Source organism: Cricetulus griseus, chromosome 3 (assembly GCF_003668045.3).
Source record: "Cricetulus griseus strain 17A/GY chromosome 3, alternate assembly CriGri-PICRH-1.0, whole genome shotgun sequence".
Taxonomy (NCBI): domain Eukaryota; kingdom Metazoa; phylum Chordata; class Mammalia; order Rodentia; family Cricetidae; genus Cricetulus; species Cricetulus griseus.
In genome coordinates, this window is record NC_048596.1 from 106,301,006 (window position 1) to 106,321,076 (window position 20,071).

The 20,071-nt window shown below is 42.4% G+C and overlaps 1 protein-coding gene across 1 annotated transcript in view; it reads right to left on the bottom strand.

Moving 5' to 3' along the window:
• Rab30 (RAB30, member RAS oncogene family) overlaps positions 1-20,071 on the bottom strand; it is a 95,586-nt gene that overhangs the window by 22,413 nt on the left and 53,102 nt on the right. Inside the window, exon 2 of the mRNA XM_027407655.2 lies at positions 435-535. Coding sequence (XP_027263456.1) covers positions 435-527 — 93 coding nt within the window. The 5' untranslated portion in view covers positions 528-535. The remainder of the gene's footprint in view (positions 1-434; positions 536-20,071) is intronic.

Sequence of the window (20,071 nt, forward strand, 5' to 3'; positions counted from 1 at the left end):
ACACACTGAAAACAAAACCACCTGCCCCTTTCTGTATGAGGAAGCAAGATGAGGTGTGGGAGAAGCCCTCAGCATCATCCTCCTCAGGCGTTTTAGAAAACCTTTGGCTTGCCGGGCGTTGGTGGTGCATGCCTTTAATCCCAGCACTCAGGAGGCAGAGGCAGATGGATCTCTGTGAGTTCGAGGCCAGCCTGGTCTCCAGAGAGAGTGCCAGGATAGGCTCCAAAGCTACACAGAGAAACCCTGTCTCGAAAAACCAAAAAAAAAAAAAAAAAAAAAACCTTTGACTATAAACTTGATGGAGCTGTCAAAGGGTGGCTTAAGAACCCGAAGCTCAGGGGTTAGCACTAGATCCAATCACCCCTCCCAGCAGATCATTGCTATAAGAGAAGCGAGACAAACAAACCCAACCCTGGATTCCAGATTTCCCTTACCTGAGTGAATCGTCGGACTAGGCACGTCTTTCCCACTCCAGCGTTGCCAATTAAAACAATTTTGAACAGGAAATCATAATCTTCCATACTCATTTACACGGCTGCAAGCAAACACAGGCAACAGTGATTAAGGCCCGGCAGACTTCCCCAAGAGCTTAGGTTGCACCAGCCTCTACTCCACAGAAACAAGAGCTCTGATTCATTTGAAGAGCAGCTTAAGGCTCCTCTCTAGTGATGCTGCCAGTGAAAGAGGAACATTAGGTGTTTGGTCACAGATAGACTTCATTCTCCCTAGCTACCTTGTGCTGCACAAAATAAATGACACACATGCCCTTTCACCTGGTAACCTTTATTCCTCCAAGCTGTCAGGTCATAGGTCTTCAAGTGATAAACTGTGTTTTCTTTTTGTGTGGAAAGTCAGGCTAACCAGGAGTGCAGACAAGTAGGTAGAAAGGAGAGCCATCCAGAGGTTAAGACAGTTAGTAGGCTGTGTGAAGAAAATGATAGCTGCCAGGAGACCACATGAAAGGGAGGAAATTATAAATGGCCCTTCACTCTCATGCAAGTCCTAGGTTCTTGGGGATTCATACCATCAGGAAATCATTTTGCCTTTCCCATTTCTATCTACCTCCAATTTCTATCTCCTATCCCATTTCTTTCTACCTCCTACCAACCACGGTGGTGCTTACCATCCACCTCCAGTGGCTCCCATCTTCTAATTGCAAGGAGCAGTACTAAATCCTTTCCTCTACTGGGGATGTCCCCCTTCCGAATTTTTCTACAAGATCAGAGCCCAGTGCAAGCCACTCATTTTCTCTGAATCTTTCACTGGTCTTCCTCAAATGGGTGATAAAAATAAAGTGGTGACTTTTTCCCCATTTCTCCATAGCAGAACTTTACTTGCTATACATATTCATTTGTTCAAATGTCTGCCTTATCCTTGAGGAAAGGGACAATGTCTTCCAGCTCTGTTTCCTAGCCCTAAAGCAGAGTCACACTTAGTAAATGTCTACTCTGTAGACAGAATGACTTAATTAATAGGCATACTGCTTAGATGTGGACATCTGCTTCTCCAATTGTGCTAAGAATATTACCATTGAATAACTTAAGAGGGTCATCAAGATTAAAATCAAACAAACAAAACTGAAGTCTCCCATAGACCTTGGTACCCACCAAGCCCCATTCTTATGAAACGAATCATAATCTGAGCGCCTCCTGTGCCATTCCTCTATCACCTGGAGACATCTGCCCCAAGACCAACATGAGAAAGCGTAAATATCAGCATAAATATCAACTAGAAAGTAGAGTAACATCTAACACTCAGGAGGCTGAGGCTAGAGTTTGAAGCTAAACTGGGCAATAGAAGGAGACTATATCTCAAACAAAAACAAACAAAAGAAGTTAAGGAATAATTCTAGCTAACTGCTGAAGATCACTGTGTCTTAGGCAAAACAGGAATAGTCTCTGGAGGGAGAAGAAAAGGACAGTGAATCCTGGAGACAAGGTTCTTCAGAGGTTGGGGGAAGCATCAGGCTTACTACTACCAGGAGACCTAAATCTCATTAACAACGGATTGCAGGTAGAGAACCCAATGTGCTGAACCTGTCAAGTAAGGTGATTTGTATGTGGATTTCAACAGCCCTTGAAAGATGCAGACAAACAAATATGCAGGCAGATGCTCATAGGGTTCTGCCTCATGTCACTGGAACTGTGAAGGAAGAGCACTTCTCTCTGTGTGAGAATCTGAGCCCATATATAGTGGCTCCGATACCTATATGCCTTGTGCTATACTTAACTCTTTATGTATATTTCCTTATTTTCAATAGTCGATGAACGTAATATTGATTAATATTGAATGTAATTTGAGCAAACTGAGGTTGAGAGAAACCAAGGTTAGCACCAAATCCTAACTAAAAGGCATTAGTGATCAAAGAAATTCTAACTGTAAAAACCAAAGAGAACAGGGTTCAAATCCTGGCTGTTGTATTTTCTTTGTCTGTACCTTTGGGACATTAACAAAATGGAGCTCACAGCGCCGGTATCATTAAATTGTGGTGGCTGATAGAATCAGAAGTCTTAAGGACAGTACTTGGTCTTGGTAAAGCAAACTCCTTAAGCTCATTCACAAGTTTCCCATCATCTACTTTCCATCTCTATGGCTAGAGTCACATCTCACTACCTCCTCGCAACCCTTACAAGGTACACTGTTTTTTCCCCAGCTTCTGAAACACCACAGCTTTGCTTTTCTCCTCAAACCTTTCTGCCTAGAACAAGAGTCCATGGCCACCTGTCACCTCCCCCAACAGCTAGCTTTCACTTCTGCTTTAGATCTCAGCTGAAGCATCACATCCTTTAGTATGTTTCCCTGACCGGAGAGGGGGCCTGGGCCCCTCTGATTTCTACTTTCTTTCTTTCTTTTTTTTTATTTTTTTATTTTTTATTTTTATTTTTTTTGTTTTTTGTTTTTTGTTTTTTCGAGACAGGCTTCTCTGTGTAGCTTTGGAGCCTATCCTGGCACTCGCTCGGGAGACCAGGCTGGCCTCGAACTCATAGAGATCCGCCTGCCTCTGCCTCCCGAGTGCTGGGATTAAAGGTGTGCACCACCAATGCCTGGCTGATTTCTACTTTCTAATGCCTTCTTCCTCTTAGACAGTATTAGGCACCATAATCTACTTAACTATGTGTATCTACCTTCACTCCTCCACCACCCCTCAGCATCTCAATGCCACTTAAACACAAGAACTCACAATGTTTGCACACTGTGTCTGGCTAAACCATGGTCCTGTAATCAACACCATCATTACCATCATCTCACAATACTAATTACTTAACCTCACAACAGTCCTGCTGAATTTTTAACGTGGCAGATATGGAGACACAAGAAAAGTTAAAGAAGAAAAATAACATGATGTATTCCTAGATTTTGTTTCGTGGTCAATGGAAACTTAATACAAAAACTCTTCTATGGAGGAAGGGAATGGGAGATGAGAGAGGGGAAACTGCAGTTGTAATATAAAATAAGTAAATAAATTTTTAATAAAAAAAGTTTCTAAATCATAAAAAAAGAAAGCACTAAGTTTCTATAGTTCATAATTAGAGGAGCTAAGAATCTAATTCAACCTTGGCTCAGCTGTCCCAATAGTGACTTTCACCAGGCCTGGTGCACAGGAAGAGCTCAAGAAAGATGTGATGAATTGAACAACACAGGGTGGGCACTTTTTACACGAGTCTTCCCTTTTCAATTGCCCCCGCTAGTTTCAAATGCAAAAGCCTTTCTTATTGTATCATGCTACCTAAAACAGAATCAATACTAAGCTCTTGATAAATGTTAGGGAGATAGCATGCCAGTTAAAAACCTGCTGTTAAAACTGAAAAGAAGGCACCACACTGGTAATCCCAGAACTTGGGGAGGTGAAGGCAGGAAAAATAGCAAATTCAAGGCCAACCTGGTCTACACTGGGAATTCCAGGCTAGCTAGCCAGGACTACATACAGAGATACTGTCTCGAAAATAAAATTAAAAAGTGAAAAGAAAGTCAGTACTAAGCACAAGATGGCAGGGAAACCTGAAGCTGTGTGGACCAAGACTCATTGTCCCTTTCGTAAGTCAGAATCAGGAATTGTGGGACTGGGCAGCATCCTTTTCCTGGGCATAGATGGTTTGACACAGTTTTATTTCTAATTTTTGCCATATGTCAAAGAAACAGAAAGAAATCCAGAACAAAGTGTCCAGATACAGAGATCTAAGAAACCAGGCTCTTAAAGAAGAGTTATCACTGCCCAAATTATACCTTTGATATGAAGGAAAGATAGAGGCCCAATCACAAACAACCTGGGCCCGCATGACTAACACCTGGACCAAACTACAAAACAAAAGATAATCTTTCTATAAGAAATTAACTTTAATACTTCCTTCGTTCAATGTTTTTGTGTAACTATATTTGAACCCAGAGTCTCCCACATGCTAATTACATGTTCTACCACCAAGCTACTCATGAACCCTGAACATTTTGTTAAAACAAATTTGGTCTCTGTACAACTGCAGGCTTTGTGTGGTTAAGATAGGACTATGCACTCCAGGTTACATGACAAGGTGGCTGTTCACTTTTAAGAGAAAACACATCACATCCGTGGGGAAGTCCTTCTGTTTGGGCCATAATGTAAACAGCCCAGACGTTGCCAATCACTGTGATGAGACAGTATCCCAGGAGGGGGCAACCGCAGAAAGAGATTAACCCAGTTCTACAGTGACAATAACACTCATACCTTGCTGATTGTTGCAAGCTGTGCTACTGACCAAGCATATTATAGGACTTTTCCATTCTGGTTACAGCAGTAATAATAGCTGACACTTGAGGCTTATTGTGTCCTGGGCCTTCTCCTACATGTACTTACTCACAGGGTACTCACAACAATGCTATGATGTAGGTACTCTTATCACCTATGAGCCATTGTGACTCAAAACAGAATATTGCCACCTCCAGCCTTGTGACTGACAATGTCACTGTCTGAAGTTCAGTTGAATAGTCCCCATGCCCTTTTAACACAGTAGTCTAGAAAGCTCTTGCTGCTAAAGCATCAAACCCATACTGATGGGTTTGCACACTGGTTGCAGGCCATCTGAGGCTGTTCACTATGTGGCCCCTCCCCCAGCACACTCTCTTTGGGGGCCAGACTTAGATCCCCTCAAATACCACTTCCATAACTCATTGTCATTCACCCATATAACTAAGTATCAGGCACAGAGGAATGGGGGAATAAACAGGAACATGAGGTGAACAAGCGAAATCCCAAATACTATAATTACCACAGCAGTTCTAATCAAATGGATGTTTGTGAGATTCGAAAAGGAAATAGATGAGGAAAAAAGAGGAAGGAACTGTTTAAAGATACAGGAAATGAAATTGAGTATGTTTTTAAAAGCTTTAAAAAAAAAGAAAACTATCAAGAAAGAGAGAGAGAAAGAAAGAAAGAAAGAAAGAAAGAAAGAAAGAAAGAAAGAAAGAAAGAGTAACAGATTTGGCAACATGTACCTTTTTTTAAAGGTATCCTTTAAACCCCTATGTTCCCTGTTATATCCATATACTTTCCCCTTGTCCTTTGGGGTTCACTAAAACAGACAAGCTCAGAATCCATGTCCCCTCCTCCACGTTCTGAACCCCAGTTGTCTCCAGAAATATTGAGAGGACTTGTCTTTGCTCAAAAACTGTTCTTAAAACCACCATGGTAGATCCCTGTAAGCCAGCACTTGTGGTGTTGAGGCAGTTGGTACACCAAGAGTTCAAGGCCAGCATAGGCTACATAGTGAGACACTCAACAACTGGAAGAAGAGGAGGAAGTAAAAGAGGGAGAGAGGGAAGGAAGAAGAGGGAAGGAGGAAGGAAGAGGAAGGAGAAGGGAAAATGTGGATCACTGCCGGTGGTGGTGGTGGTTCACACCTTTAATCTCAGCACTCAGGAGGCAGAGGGAGGCAGAGGGAGGCAGAGAGAGGCAGAGGGAGGCAGAGGGAGGCAGAGGGAGGCAGAGGGAGGCAGAGGGAGGCAGATCTCTGTGAGTTTGAGGCCAGCCTGGTCTACAGAGTGAGTTCTAGGACAGCCAAGGCTACACAGAGAAACCCTGTCTCGAAAAACAAAACAAGCAAAAAACGAAGAATGTGGATCACACCTATAACCTAGCACTGGAGGGCAAAGGCAGAAAGTTGTCAAGAGCCACCCTGGGCTCCATAGTTTAGGGCTACCTTGAGCTAGAGTGAACTTCTGTCTCGAAGAGGAGGGGGAGGAAAAAAGGAAGGAGGAGGGAGGGAGGCTAACTCCCTATCATCGAGTTGCAGAGTAAAATGTGGGAATGTATCCCTTTGAATATATAATAATCAAATGTTTGTGTTAATTCTTCAGACAATGCAAACACTACAGACAAAAAAAGGAAAGGAAATTATAATCTCTTCTGGGATTATAATTTCTAGTTTACATTTTTATAAACACTTTTCTAATCTTTTAATTTACATAGCCTTATGTCTAATGTGTATGTTTTATTGTCAAATTGTGGGCTTAAAAAACAATGGTATCACAATGTTATAGAAAGATCTTTGTTGCTGTTGTTATTTTCTATCTGAACTCACGGTCTGCTGATGGGAATGACCACCAGAGATGCTCAACACTTGTTCAGTATCACAAATATTAAAGACGAGTGACAGTGTGTGTTAAGGTGGCTTCACAGTGACACCACTGAAAAACAGTGGTGTAACCAAACCTAGGAGCTTTAAATATACTGCCATAATTTTAAAAAGCAACAGTAAACAACATTGTTTAATCCTAGATTTACCAAACATGACATAAGATGGGAATTCTTTCTTCACAAAAACCTTTTAATACCCTCTGCTACTGGGGTACCATGAAATATTAGGATGGTCAATGCTGTCTATAAGATGGTCAGGACTGCCAGGTAGGGTTGCTAAACATGAGAAAAGAGAATTCGGCAGACAGCAAAGATAGAATTTAAATTTAAATTTCAGATATTAAGTATGTTTTATTATTTTTATACACATAATCTAATGTATGCCTACCAACAAATATTGTAGGAGACACATGCAAAAACTTTTGTATGTGGTGACAAGAGGAGCTCAGAGCCCTGTACATCCCAAGCTGAGCTACTTATGAATATGAATAATGTTTTGAATATAATGTGGCCCAAATGTTATATGGGACATACACTAAACATGTTGTTTATCTGAAACTCAAAAGTAACTGAAAATCCTTAATTTTACTACCCTGGAAAGTGTGAATGGTCAGGTCATACTAGAATCAAGCCTGTAGGTACAACACTCCCACCCTGAAGCTGTAGAAGAGATGGCTAGGGCATGATAAACAAGAGCTCTCTGGCAGATCCAAAGGACCAAATATGGAATGATAAAGGTAATATGTGGAATTTCAAGATAGCATTTAGGCTGGAGTTCTTTAGAATCAAGATGAGACTCCAGCAGAGATCAAACTGGTAAGCCAGCTCTGCAGGTAAGGCCCCCTCTCCAACCCCAGCCCTCCAGTGTCAGGGCCATCACCCTGCTGCCCTTAAGGACAAGGACAATTCTTCAACACCTCCCTCTCCTTTGCTTAACCTGCTACTGTGTTCAATAAGTATACATTAAACTGAAAGCTTTTGATACATCTTCCACTCTAACAAGGTTCTGTCCCAGGGAGCTCATTATTGCTTAATCACAAGAATGCAATTACTAACCATTACTATAATCAGTGTTGCAATCGAGCTTGCTTTACATCGGATGCTAATTTCGTATTATTGCAAGTTAATTATTCTCCTCCGACATAGATGTCAGCCACCCACCTGTGCTAGGTTATTCCTCTTGCATCAGGATATAAATTCCAACATTTTGTTTACATATGATCTGATCAGGACTTCTGTCAACTTCATGATCTAGACCACATCATTCATCAGGTTAGAAAACCAGAAATTAGATAATGTGTTACTCAGCCTGAGTCACACCAGTGAGTCACAAGGTAACTACTTCAGCCACAGGGACTTTGTTTTACCAAAATATAGTAGGTTTTCCCAGGTTTCTGGGCATTCAGATCATGATCTTAACACACTGGGTCAGGAATGATGCTAAATTTTTCCATACAGAGTTTTATTTAATCTTTACAACAGCCTATTAGATAGGCATTATTATTCCCAACATAAAGATAAGAAATTGAAGTTCCAAGGTTAAGCTGTTAAAAATCACAGAGCTGAGAGATGGCTCAGTGGTTAAAATTACATTCTACTCTTCAAGAGAACAAAGGTAGATCTTCAGAACCTACCTGCTGGGGTGGCAGGTCAGGGGGAGGCTGGACACAGAAGTCACAGGACACACAATATAATTCTAGCTCCAGGGATCCTGTGCCTACTTCTGGCATCTGCAGGTACCTTAACACACCTGGCATACCTACACACACACACACACACACACACACACACACACACACACACACTTTAAAAAAAAAAAAAGCTTAAATTACATAGCTAATGAGTAAAAGGACACCTATAGCCAACACAGGTCTTAGCTGTGCATGGTGGTTCCAGCACTCTAGAGACTAGCCAGGAGGACGGTTCCAAGTCTGGGGCCAGGATGGTCTACATATTATATTTGTGACAGTAGTTATATGAACAACTAAAAGTCCATTTGCACAGAAATGGTTATGGAAAGCATGGCAATCAGACATTAATGGACCACATAGTTTCAGACATCTTTCTGTAAAAATCTATTCAGTAAAGCAAGGTGAAGAAGGGAAAATAGTATATGAAGAGGGGATCGAGATATGGTTCTACATATGAGTATGTCATAAAATATTTTTAGAATGTTATAAAATAAACTGGCAACAGCAGTTGGCCCTGAAGAGGCTATGAGAGTTAGCTTTCTCTAGACAAGAACAAATTATATCCTCTTCTATTCCTTGAAGGCTCTAGAGGCACAAGGAAAGCAAGGCAGTTTTCCTAATACAATGGGAGATGATCCTTTAAAATATCTGCTTGGAGGCTGAAGCTATAGCTCAGTGAAGTGCTTGCCTACATTCAGGAAGGCGTGGATTCCATCCCTGTCGTGGCTAATCTTGGTTGTCAACCTGACTGCATGGAATCAACTAAAATACAGGCTGTTGGGCACTCTTGTGAAGAATTTTCTTTTTTAATTAATTTTTATTTAAATTTAAAACGATCTTATTTTACTTACCGGGAAGGATTTTCTTGATTAGATTATTGGAAGCAGGAAGAGCCACCTTAAGTGTGAACAGCGTTGTCTGGTGGCAGCTCTTAAAAAGACATGAAGGAATCTTGGCTTTGTGTCTGTTTGCCCTCACTCTCGCTGGTAAGTTCATCTATTCTGCTGGCACAGCACTTCTTCACTGTTATTAGGACCTATTTCTTCAGACTCCAATATCACTTACAATCAACAGCTCTCCAGGAATCCTCCAGGCCTTCAGTGCCAGATTGGCACTGCTGATATATCCAGCAAATGGATTAAGCAACTACCAGACTCTCAGTCTACCAGTTCAGCCACTGTTGGACTAACTGGATCACATCCTGTAAGCCAATCTAATAAATCCCGTGTGTGTGTGTGTGTGTGTGTGTGTGTGTGTGTGTGTGTGTGTCGATAGACAGATAAGGTTGGAGAGATGTCTCCGTGGTTAAAGGCACTGGAGGCTCTTCCAGTGGATCCTAATCTAATTCCCAGCACCCACATGATGTCTCACAACCATGCATAAATAACTCCAGTTTCAGGAGATCCAACACCCTATTTTAGCTTCCAAGAGCACTGGGCATACATATGGTACTGTTTCTTTACAGAACCTTGACTAATATAGCTCCCAATACTGCATAACACTTAAAATCAACTTATAATCAACTTATAATCACAACACTTAAGAGGTGGAAACAGGAACATCAGAAGGTCAAGACCACCCTCAGATAGGGGATACATAACACATTTTCACCAAAAATAGGGCAGAAGTAGCAAGATGGCTCAGCTTATCACCATGTCTGATGACTAGAGTTTGACCTCTAGGACCCAAGGTAGAAGGAGAAAAATGCCACAGGTTGTTCTCTGGCATCCATACACATCCACACACATACAAACACACAACAAAAATTCTAAAAAGAACCTGAGAAATGGTCTAGTAAGAATGCTTGTGGTGCAGGCATGAGGACCCTGGTTCACATACCAACACGTGTAAAAAGCCAGATCTGTCACAAGTGCCTGAAGCACAGTGCAGGGAAAGACACAAGGACCTGGGGCTTGCTGGCCTCCAGTACAGTGAGAGACTCTGTCTCAAAGGAAAATGGTTGTCCCATGTCCCTCTCTAACCTCCACGTATGCAAACATGGCATGAGAATATATACACCACAAACATACAACTCCTTCTTTTCTTTGTCTACCATGCACTATCCCTTCATGTGACTGGGCTCGTGGGGCACATCACAGCTGTCTCTGTTAAACTGAGCTGAACTGTAGCAGCCTCTAAAAGAAAGAGTTGGGTATTTTTTTTTTTTTTTTTTTAGACTAACGGCCCTTGAAAGCAAGCATCTATCTGAAAGCCAAAGCCAGGATCAAACTATTTTTGACACTAATAAGAGTCAAGCTCTCACATATTTGTATAGTTTAGGAATTAATCTGGCTACACTCTGTCATGGCATCTTCATGAAGAAGGGAACCACTAATTTCTCTCCACTTTTTTTTTTTTTTAAGATTTTATTTTTTATGTATACAATATTCTGCCTGCATGTATGCCTGCAGGCCGGAAGAGGGCACCAGATCTCATTACAGATGGTTGTGAGCCACCATGAGGCTGCTGGGAATTGAACTCAGGACCTCTGGAAGAGCAGTCAGTGCTCTTAAGCTCTGAGCCAGTTCTCCAGCCCCTCTAAGCCCCTCTCTCCACTTTCTAAAGACAGTGTTGGAATGCAAGGAGTGACTCTGCTTGGGCCATGCTACACCTAAGTGATGTCACGATGATCCCCTGACTCTAAACCACAGCTGCTGCCCTCCAAATATAAATCCCCACCAGGCCAGGGGCAACTACAAGGGCTGGCTTATGTGGATCTATATTTTGAATTGATGTGGGATAAGGAGAGTTCTAATGCAGACCTCAGAATATGAGGATGGGAATGTAGCTGGGAAGACACCAAAGAAAATCTGGGTTTGATACCCAATATCACATAAAACAGGGCATGGCAGAGGTCACATCTGTAATCCTAGGACTTAAGAAATGAAGACAGAAAAATCAAAAATTCAAAAGCAATCTCTTATACATAGCAAGTTTGCGACCAGCATAGATTATATGGATCTGCTGTCTTACAAATAAATTAAATAAATAAATAAATAAAGCCTAATAAAAATGAAAATGAAGCAGGCCTAAGGTCTCCACAACATATTTTCAAAAGTCAAGGCACTATATCTTCTTCACATGCTGTATTTTATACTTTTATATATTAGAAATAGCAAGTAAAGAACTGGGTGGTGATGGCACATGCCTATAGTCCCAGCACTCAGGAGGCAGAGGCAGACAGATCTATGTGAGTTCAAGGCCAGCCTGAACTGGTCTACAAATCGACACAGAGAAACCCTGTCTCAAAAAAATCAAGGAAGGAAGGAAGGAAGGAAGGAAGGAAGGAAGGAAGGAAGGAAGGAAGGAAGGAAGTAAGGAAGGAAAAGATCCACAAGTTACCTCGATGAGGCACAAATAAAAATGCCATGAGGAGACAAACTTCTACTCTTACTCTATTTTCAGAGTAGTAGTTCCAAGTGTTTCCATTGTCTATTCTTTGTTATCTTTTTGTCATTTAAATTTCCTGGATTGTATGTTCTTTATGCTACTCAAGTAATAAAAGAAGTTAGTGTGCAAAAAAAAAATTAATCCACAAAATTGCATTTGGTCAGCATCAAAGCAAGCAAACCTCTGATTTGTCTCTTGGTGCTCCTTCACCTGCACTGTGACAGGCTGGAGGGACCCCATACACGGATTTCATTTGCCACCAACAGGTGGGAAGTGGGGGCGGGGAGTGCTACTGAGAAAGTCCTTGGGCCCCCAAGTGGTTAACTCAGGCAGAACTCATTTGTTTTGTGCCATCTGGGGGCAGGTGCTTGACGAGGCTTTCATGCACCTGCAAATCCTGGCATTTTGTTTCCTGGGGAAGAGAGAAAACAGCCCTCCTGCTCATTAATCCTTGCTGAGGCAGGAGCTTCTGTCTGCAAAACATGTTTGTTGAGCAGATCTAAAAAAGGTCTTTCCAGCCCAACGTGCTGTTTCCGGCATTTGTACAGGCAGGCTCCCTCTGTTGTCCTCCATCCTCAAAAACAACGCTATCACCGAGGTCTGGGGTTTGCCCCACAGTCGTCTGGTTTGTGTCTAATCTATTCTCTGCAGAAGCCTTCCAGTGCCTGGCTGAACAAAAAGGGCCTCCTTATCTACCTTTTCAGTCTCCTATCTCACCCTCAAGGCAACCCTCAACCCCCACCTCCCACTGCCACACCCTACCCCACTCCCACCTCCTCACCCCTCCAGGGCTACTCATACAATGCGGCTGGTCAGTCAGCGGTAGGTCAGAACTATTATTATCCAAAATGGGTCCAAGCATTTCCCTTGGTGTTCCTCCATCCCAGAGACCAGAGACCCACCAAAGACAGACATGTCTCCTCCCTGCTGGAAGACTGCACGTCAGGCTGGACCCTGTTCTCAGCTATTGAGATTCCCTTTTCACTCTGGATGCAGGAGCGGCATTAAAAAAGAAGTGCCTCCATGCCCTGGGAGACACATGGATGAGGATAAAACACGGGAGGGGGGAGGGGGGATCTAAGTCCGCCTCCCAAGAACAACTTTTGCCTACTACCTAGATGCTCTATACCCTGGCCTATTTCATTCGTACAACAGTCCTCTAGGGAAGGAGTTCTTAAACACCATCACTACCATCACTATCAATAAGTTTAATAGCTGGGATGGATAAAGAAAATATAATGCATGCACAATGCATGAGTTTTAGTCTGCCATAAAGAAGAATAAAAAGTATGATATTTGCAGGAAAATGAAGAGCACTGGAGATGATCACGTTAAGCAAAATAAACCAGAAATGAGCAGGGCAAGAATTGACTCCCCAGAGCTGTCCTATGCCCCGCCCCCACACATGCAGTAGCTAATACCCACCTGTGCTTCCCTCTTGCTTCTGCATACTTGTTGTGCTGTATACTTCAGGCTACCTAGCTTGAGAGCCCCAGGGAATTGCCCATCTCCACCTCCCAGCTTTCCACAGGAGTACTGCGATTATAGCTGCCAACCACACCTGGCTTTTACGTAGGTTCCAGGGAAGAAAGTCAGGTTGTCAGGCTTGCCACTATAGCGCTTTCACCCACTGAGCCATCTCCCTGGTACTGAAGGAAAAAAATTAAGTTTCTACATCTGTAGAGCATTTCTACATTGCAAATTCCTATGGAATAGATAGGGTACAATACACAGAGAGAGGGAGGGGGAGAGATTGCCCTAAGCCATATATATATATATATATATATATATATATATATATATATATATATCACCTGAAGATTTTCTGTCACAAATGTATCTTGAACACACCCCCTCTGCTCCACCCTTGTACCTCCTACACCATGTGGCTCAGGCCTTCAACAGCTCACATGCAGCAGTCTACAATATACAACAGACTTCAAGCCTGTCTCCCCATTATCTCTCTACTAAGCATTTTTTTTCTCAAGGAGCCTACTAATCCTCAGCCTTACAGATGGGTTGAGTTTAAATTCCTTAGGTGAACATAAGAAGACTCTTAAAGTCTGACCCACATGTACATCTCTCCAGTGCCCACAGAACTCAAGCCACCACCACACAGGTCTGTGTGGTGATATATTGTTCATGACTTATTAAAGCCACTGGAGATCAAAATAGCAAAGCATCCAAGCCACTAGCACTTACCTCTACCTCAGGCTAAAGGGGCTGATCCTGTCTCCACAAATCCTCAGAGTCAAATCTCTCAGTTCCTGTCTCCTCCTTTTACTCCTTTCTCTGCCCAGCCATATCATTCTTGTCTCCACCTCCCTAGTGCTGGGATTAAAGGCGTGTGATCCCAAGTGATAGAATCAAAGGCTTGAGCTCTGTTACTCATTTAGACTGTTTCAATCTCCTGTAGCCCTGGGTGGCCTTGAACTCAGAGAGCTCCACCTGCCTTTGTCTCCTGAGTCCTAGGATTAAAGGTATGTGTCTCCACTGCCTGGCTTCTATGGCTAACTAGGGTGGCTGCTTTGCTATTTTAATCTCCAATGGCTTTAATAAGTCACAAACAATATATCACCACAGGTTTGTCTCAAATATCTGCTGCCTTTTGGCATTCATCCTTGCATGTGCCTTTCCCCTCAGAACAGCCCTCCTCTTGCTGAAGAACTGTTTCATCTTCCCAGATGAAGCACCCAAGTCCTGACATGCCATGTCTTCGGATTCCCCCAGTCCTTACAAGGACAAAGCACTATCATCCAGCACACTGTAAATATTAGCCATTTTCCTTAAACTCTGAGTTTCTCAAACTAGAATTCAGTGAGCTAAATCAGATGTTTCCAGGAGTTCTAGACTTCAAGACATCTAGTTAATCAAGAAGCCCAGCAAAGGGCTGCAGGACACAGACAAAGGTCTGTATGAAAGATGCTGATGAGTAAAAATCACCAAAAGATGACACCTGAAGAAAATTCTGAGTAAAAAAATAAAATAAATTCAGATCTTACCCCAGAACAAGATGTCTAGGACCCAAAGGCACAAGTCCAAACATCTTTTAAAATAGATAAATAATTGCCCACTGGCATCTAATTTAGAAAAGACAGGGATGACATCCAAACATCAACAAAAGAGGAAAAAAGAGCACAGGTTCCCGACACAAACACCACTTTTTTAATATTCATCAAACGCCCAAGGTCCATCTTCTGACCCTGAAATTCTGCTTCTAGGAATGATCCCAAGGAATGATTCCAAGAATGCACAAAGGTACGCTGATGAGAAAGTTCATTCCAGTAACATTCCGACTAGGGATGGAGGGAGAGTAATCTTATACCCTGCCTTACATAAGTAGATCCACTTTCGGAGAGTCAAATGATGTAACATGTGTGGTTCGTAATATTGACAGGACCTGGTAGCAAAACCTCTGGGCATGCCTGTGAGGGAGTATCTAGATCACTTAATTGACCCACCTTAACTACTTAACCAAATCAAAAGGAAAGCTGAGTACAAGCATCCATCACTCCCCGAAGAGGCTACATGAGTATTATCTCAAGGCTCCTGCCACTGTGACTTCCCAGCTGTGATGGATATAGTACCTTCAAACTGTGAGCCAAAATAAGCCCTCCATTATCTTTAAGCTACCACTGTCAGGTATTACATCACAACAACAGGACAAGTAACTAATATATTATCAAATATTTACTTGGGAAGGGACACATTTTAAAAAGCGTTACCTCAAAGTGATGGTATTAGGTAACTTAGCAGGCATTATCAGGCTGGGAGGCCATTAAAGATAGACTTCCCCTTCACTGTGGGCTTTGGACCACACCTCCCATTTCCCAGATAACTCTAAAAAGGGAAATATCACAACTCCCCCAGTTTAAGATTTAAATTATGATATGAATGGGTAAAGGTCTCAGGGCTTTGGTAAAGTTTGCTAAGGGAAAGTCCCAGTCAAAAGAACAGAATGTTAAGTTCTGCCTCTGGCCCTTGATAGAAAATGGCATTATGATCTGCTGCAGAGATGACATAAACATACTATTGTCTCCTCCCTAAAGAGTTAACCCAGCTAAGCCTGTCAATCACCTGCTCAGGAAAGCACTCCTTAGGAAAGCTGATGCATGTGAGGACAAGCTAAGGAGATGGGAGGAATAACTATCCTCTTAGTGAGATAATGCACTTATCCTTCCCAGAGTACCCTCCCTCTGAACAGCCACTTACAGTCTCTCCCTGTGTGAGCCTGATTGCTTTCTGGGCTCTAACTCAAAAGGTGTGACTTCTTTTTGTTCTTCCTACTTCTTGTTCTTTTGGATACTGGTCAACGCCTTATTGTGTTTTCCCTGACACTGGGCTTTTTCCACTCTTTCTGAAGCCCCTTCCCCATTATGTCACGTAGCTGCTTGCCAACCTCCATTACTGTACAACTGGCATTCTCAGACCCTAACTCAAACTTCTCTTGTCCTCCATCTCCCTCCTCCTGGCGGCTGCCAAGATTTACAGCTTGCCTACTCTGTTTTTTTTTTCTCTCTCTCTCTTTTCAAACTTTAATAAAATTGTTCTTGAGCTTATTTTAGTTCATCCCCCCTCCCCCCAAGACAGGGTTTCTCTGTGTATCCCTGGCTGTCCTGGAACTCTGTAGAGCAGGCTGGCCTGGAGCTTTTAGAAATCCACCTGGCACTGATTACCAAATGGTGGAATTAAAAGTGTGTGCCAACACTGCCTGGCCTGAGTCCATTACTAAACTGCTTTATGACCAATATTAAGAACCCAGAAGGGGAGGAGCTGGGCGATGGTGTTGCAAGCCTTTAATCCCAGCACTTGGAAGGCAGAGGCAGGTGGATCTCAGTGAGTTCAAGGCCAGCGTGGTCTACAAAGTGAGTTCCAGGACAGCCAAGACTGTTAGACAGAGAAACCCTGTCTCAGGGAAAACAAAACAAAACAAAACAAAACAAAACAGAAGGTAACCCTGATTTCCCTGGCAACAGCAAGATTGGGAATAACTTATTTTTTGTTGTTTACGCATTTATATATTTCTCATGTTTTCTTCAAAAGATGACTCCTTGAATAAACAGGACTCTTTTAGAAAATATGGACATTATTAAACTACCATGGGACACAATGGTGGTAAAAGAAACATAGGTAGGTACATAAATACAATGCAAGCGACCATTCACATTCAAATGGCTCTCTAGGACACTATCTAACCAAAGTCTAGAAGGCACACCTTTCATGCAGGGAGTTTACTGCTGGGAATTCACTTTAAGGGAAAAACTGAACAAATGGAAAATGTTAACTGAACAACAACAACAAAAAAAAAAATGCTCATTACCTCTTAGCTAATTGAGAAAAGAACTGGAAGCAATACAAATGTCCAAGAAGTGTTAGTTCATATAGAACACACACCATGCTATGCATGGCAGCCATTGAAAATGCCAATTATGAAAACTATGTAGTAATAAGAAATAATGTGATCAATAGGAAACAAATGCACAGGGCTGCATTGTTAGGACTGCAGTTATGTATGTGAACAAGGGAATTCTGAAAGTAAAACATACCCTGTGCGAGGTAACCCAGTCACAAAAAGACAAACATGGTATGTACTCACTCATATATGGATTTTAGACATAGAGCAAAGGATTACCAGCCTACAATCCACACTGCCAGAGAAGCTAGGAAACAAGAAGGACCCTAAGAGAGACATACTGGTCCCCTAGAGAAGAGGAAAGGGACAAGATCTCCTGAGCAAATTGGGAGCATGAGGGGAGGGAGGAGGGAGCTAATAGAATGAGAAGGAAAGAAGAGGAGGAGTGAGGAGGACATGAGGGAGAACAGAAAAGTTGAGTCTGGGGAAGAATAGAAGAAAACAAGAAAGGAGATACCATAATAGAGGGAGACATTTTAGATTTAAAGAGAAATCAGCCACTAGGGAAATGTGTGGAGATCTACAAAGATGACACCAACTAACAATCTAGGCAACAGAGAAGAGGCTACCTTAAATGCCCTCCCCTGATAATGAGATTGATGACTGACTTATATGCCATCCTATAGCCTTCATCCAGCAGCTGGTGGAAGTAGAAGCAGACACCCACAACTAATCACTGAACTGAACTGAAATCCAATTGCAGAGAAGGACAAGTGAAGAGCAAAGGGGTCCAGAACAGGCTGGTGAAACCCACAGAAACAGTTGACCTGAACAATGGGGAGTTCTTGGTCCCCAGACTGATATCTGGGATACCAGCATGGGACTGATCCAGACCCCATGAATGAGGATGTCAGTGAGGAGACTTCAGAAATCTACAGGACCTCCTGTGGTAGTTCAGTACTTATCCCTAGCATAAGTGTGGACTTTGGGAGTCCATTCCACATAGAGGGATACTCCCTGAGCCAAGACACATGGGGGTGGGCCTAGACCCTATCCCAAAGGATATGACAGACTCTGAAGACCCCCTATGGAAGGCCTCACACTCCCTGGGGAGCAGAAAGAGTATGTGATAGGTAGGGTTTTAGTTGGGGGGGGTAGGGGAGGAGGGGAGGGAGAGGGAACTGGGATTGACATGTAAAACAATCTTGTTTCTAATCAAATTTAAAAAATGGAGAAAGAAAAAAAAAACATACTCTGTGTCTCTGTGTTAGAATTAAGGGATTCCAAGCATGTTGTATATTAAGTTTCATCTTTTTTTTAAAACACCAAATACACGTGTTTCTATTGTTAAGAAACAAAAAACTAAATTGACAATAGGAGCACAATCACTGTCAGAATACAACATGTCCCTCCATCTCTTTTTCCTCTCTTGTGGTACATACCTTTAGTGCCATCACTGGGGAGGCAAAGGCTGATGAACTATGCTGTGAGTTCACGGCCAGCCTAGTCTACATCAAGATTTCCAGTCCAGCCAGGACTACATAGTGAAACTGTCTTTAAAAAAAACTGTTTTTAAAAAAAAATCACACCAAGGAGCTGGAGAGAGCTCAACAGTTAAAAGCACATACCGTTCTTGCAGAGGACCTGACTGGGATTTAACTTCATTCCCAGCACCCACATCAGGTGGCTGACAACAGCCTGTAACTCCAGCTCCAGGAGATATGACACCCTCTCCTGTCCTCCAAGGGCACACATAGTGTACACGCCCATACGCATAAAGGAAAATAAAATAAATCATATAAAATTATATTTAAAAAATAGGGAATTAACACAAGTCCTAAATGAAAACATCTTGGCAATTTGTTTTAAGGTCTATAAAGAGACATCATCTAATGTTTGTTTTTAATGAAGAACAGTTAAGTACGCCATTGTGACAAAATACATAGCTTGGTTAATGTGTCTAACACAGCAGATGACCTCTAGATCTATGTCAATTTCGGTAAGCCAATAGCAATAAAGTACTGGTACTAACACTCAAGTAGCTGGAGAGCAGAAATTTTTACAAGACTCTGAAAGCACAAAGAGTGACATAGTAAATGTTCAGATCAGAAAGGGCTTGAAGGGAACAGATGCCTTGTTTGTCCAGAACATTTACCCTCCTGTACATGGCTGCTGTCATTCTGGTCTTCCCCTGCTCTGACCTTCTCTGAGGCCAAACTCTTCTGCAGGCAGCAGCTGCAGAGGCTTCTCCTCCCCCTGCCTCCCCCACCTTGCCTCTGCATGAAGCCCATGCTCTGCTCTGGGTCCTAGTGAGAGGACTCTGTGTGCAGTTGCCACAGAGGGAACCCATTTCTGCAGAAGTTTGAACATTTTATGCTTCTAAACAATGGGTGCCCCACAACAGAAAACTACTCTTCACCAACGGTATGCCTGTGTACATGACACTGCCCTCTGCTCCTATGGAGGAAAACTGTTTTGTTGGACTGGTGTAGTATGTCAACGTCCCTTATGGTCAAGGAGAAACAGAACTTGGCATTTGTTGCCTGGGATGCTGTCCTTAGGAATCAGTCCCTGTACAAGATGCAACATGACTCTACCGCAACCGGCTAATGAACTAATCTGATCCTGTCATTGCAACTTGCAAATCTCCATTAGGGCTCCCTGCTGCCTTCACAAAGTCATCTGTAGGAGGAAAAGCAGTACCCTGATTGAAAAAGAGAGGATTTTTACAAACTGTTTAAGTCAGGAACCCATCTTCCTCATGAGTTGGGTAGCCTTGGGAAAATTTCCTAACCTCTTGGTGTCTATTCTTTTATTATTCCTGTGTGTGTGTGTGTGTGTGTGTACATTTGTTGTACCTTTGTGTGTATGCATGTGTGGGTGGGGGCATGTACCTATGCATCCATGTGTGGAGGTCAGAGGTTGAGTTTAGAGGTCTTCCTCTGTCATTTTCCACTTTATTTCTTTTTTTCATTTTTATCTTTTATTTAAATTCTTTAATTACTGCTCACATTTACATATCTCTCTCTT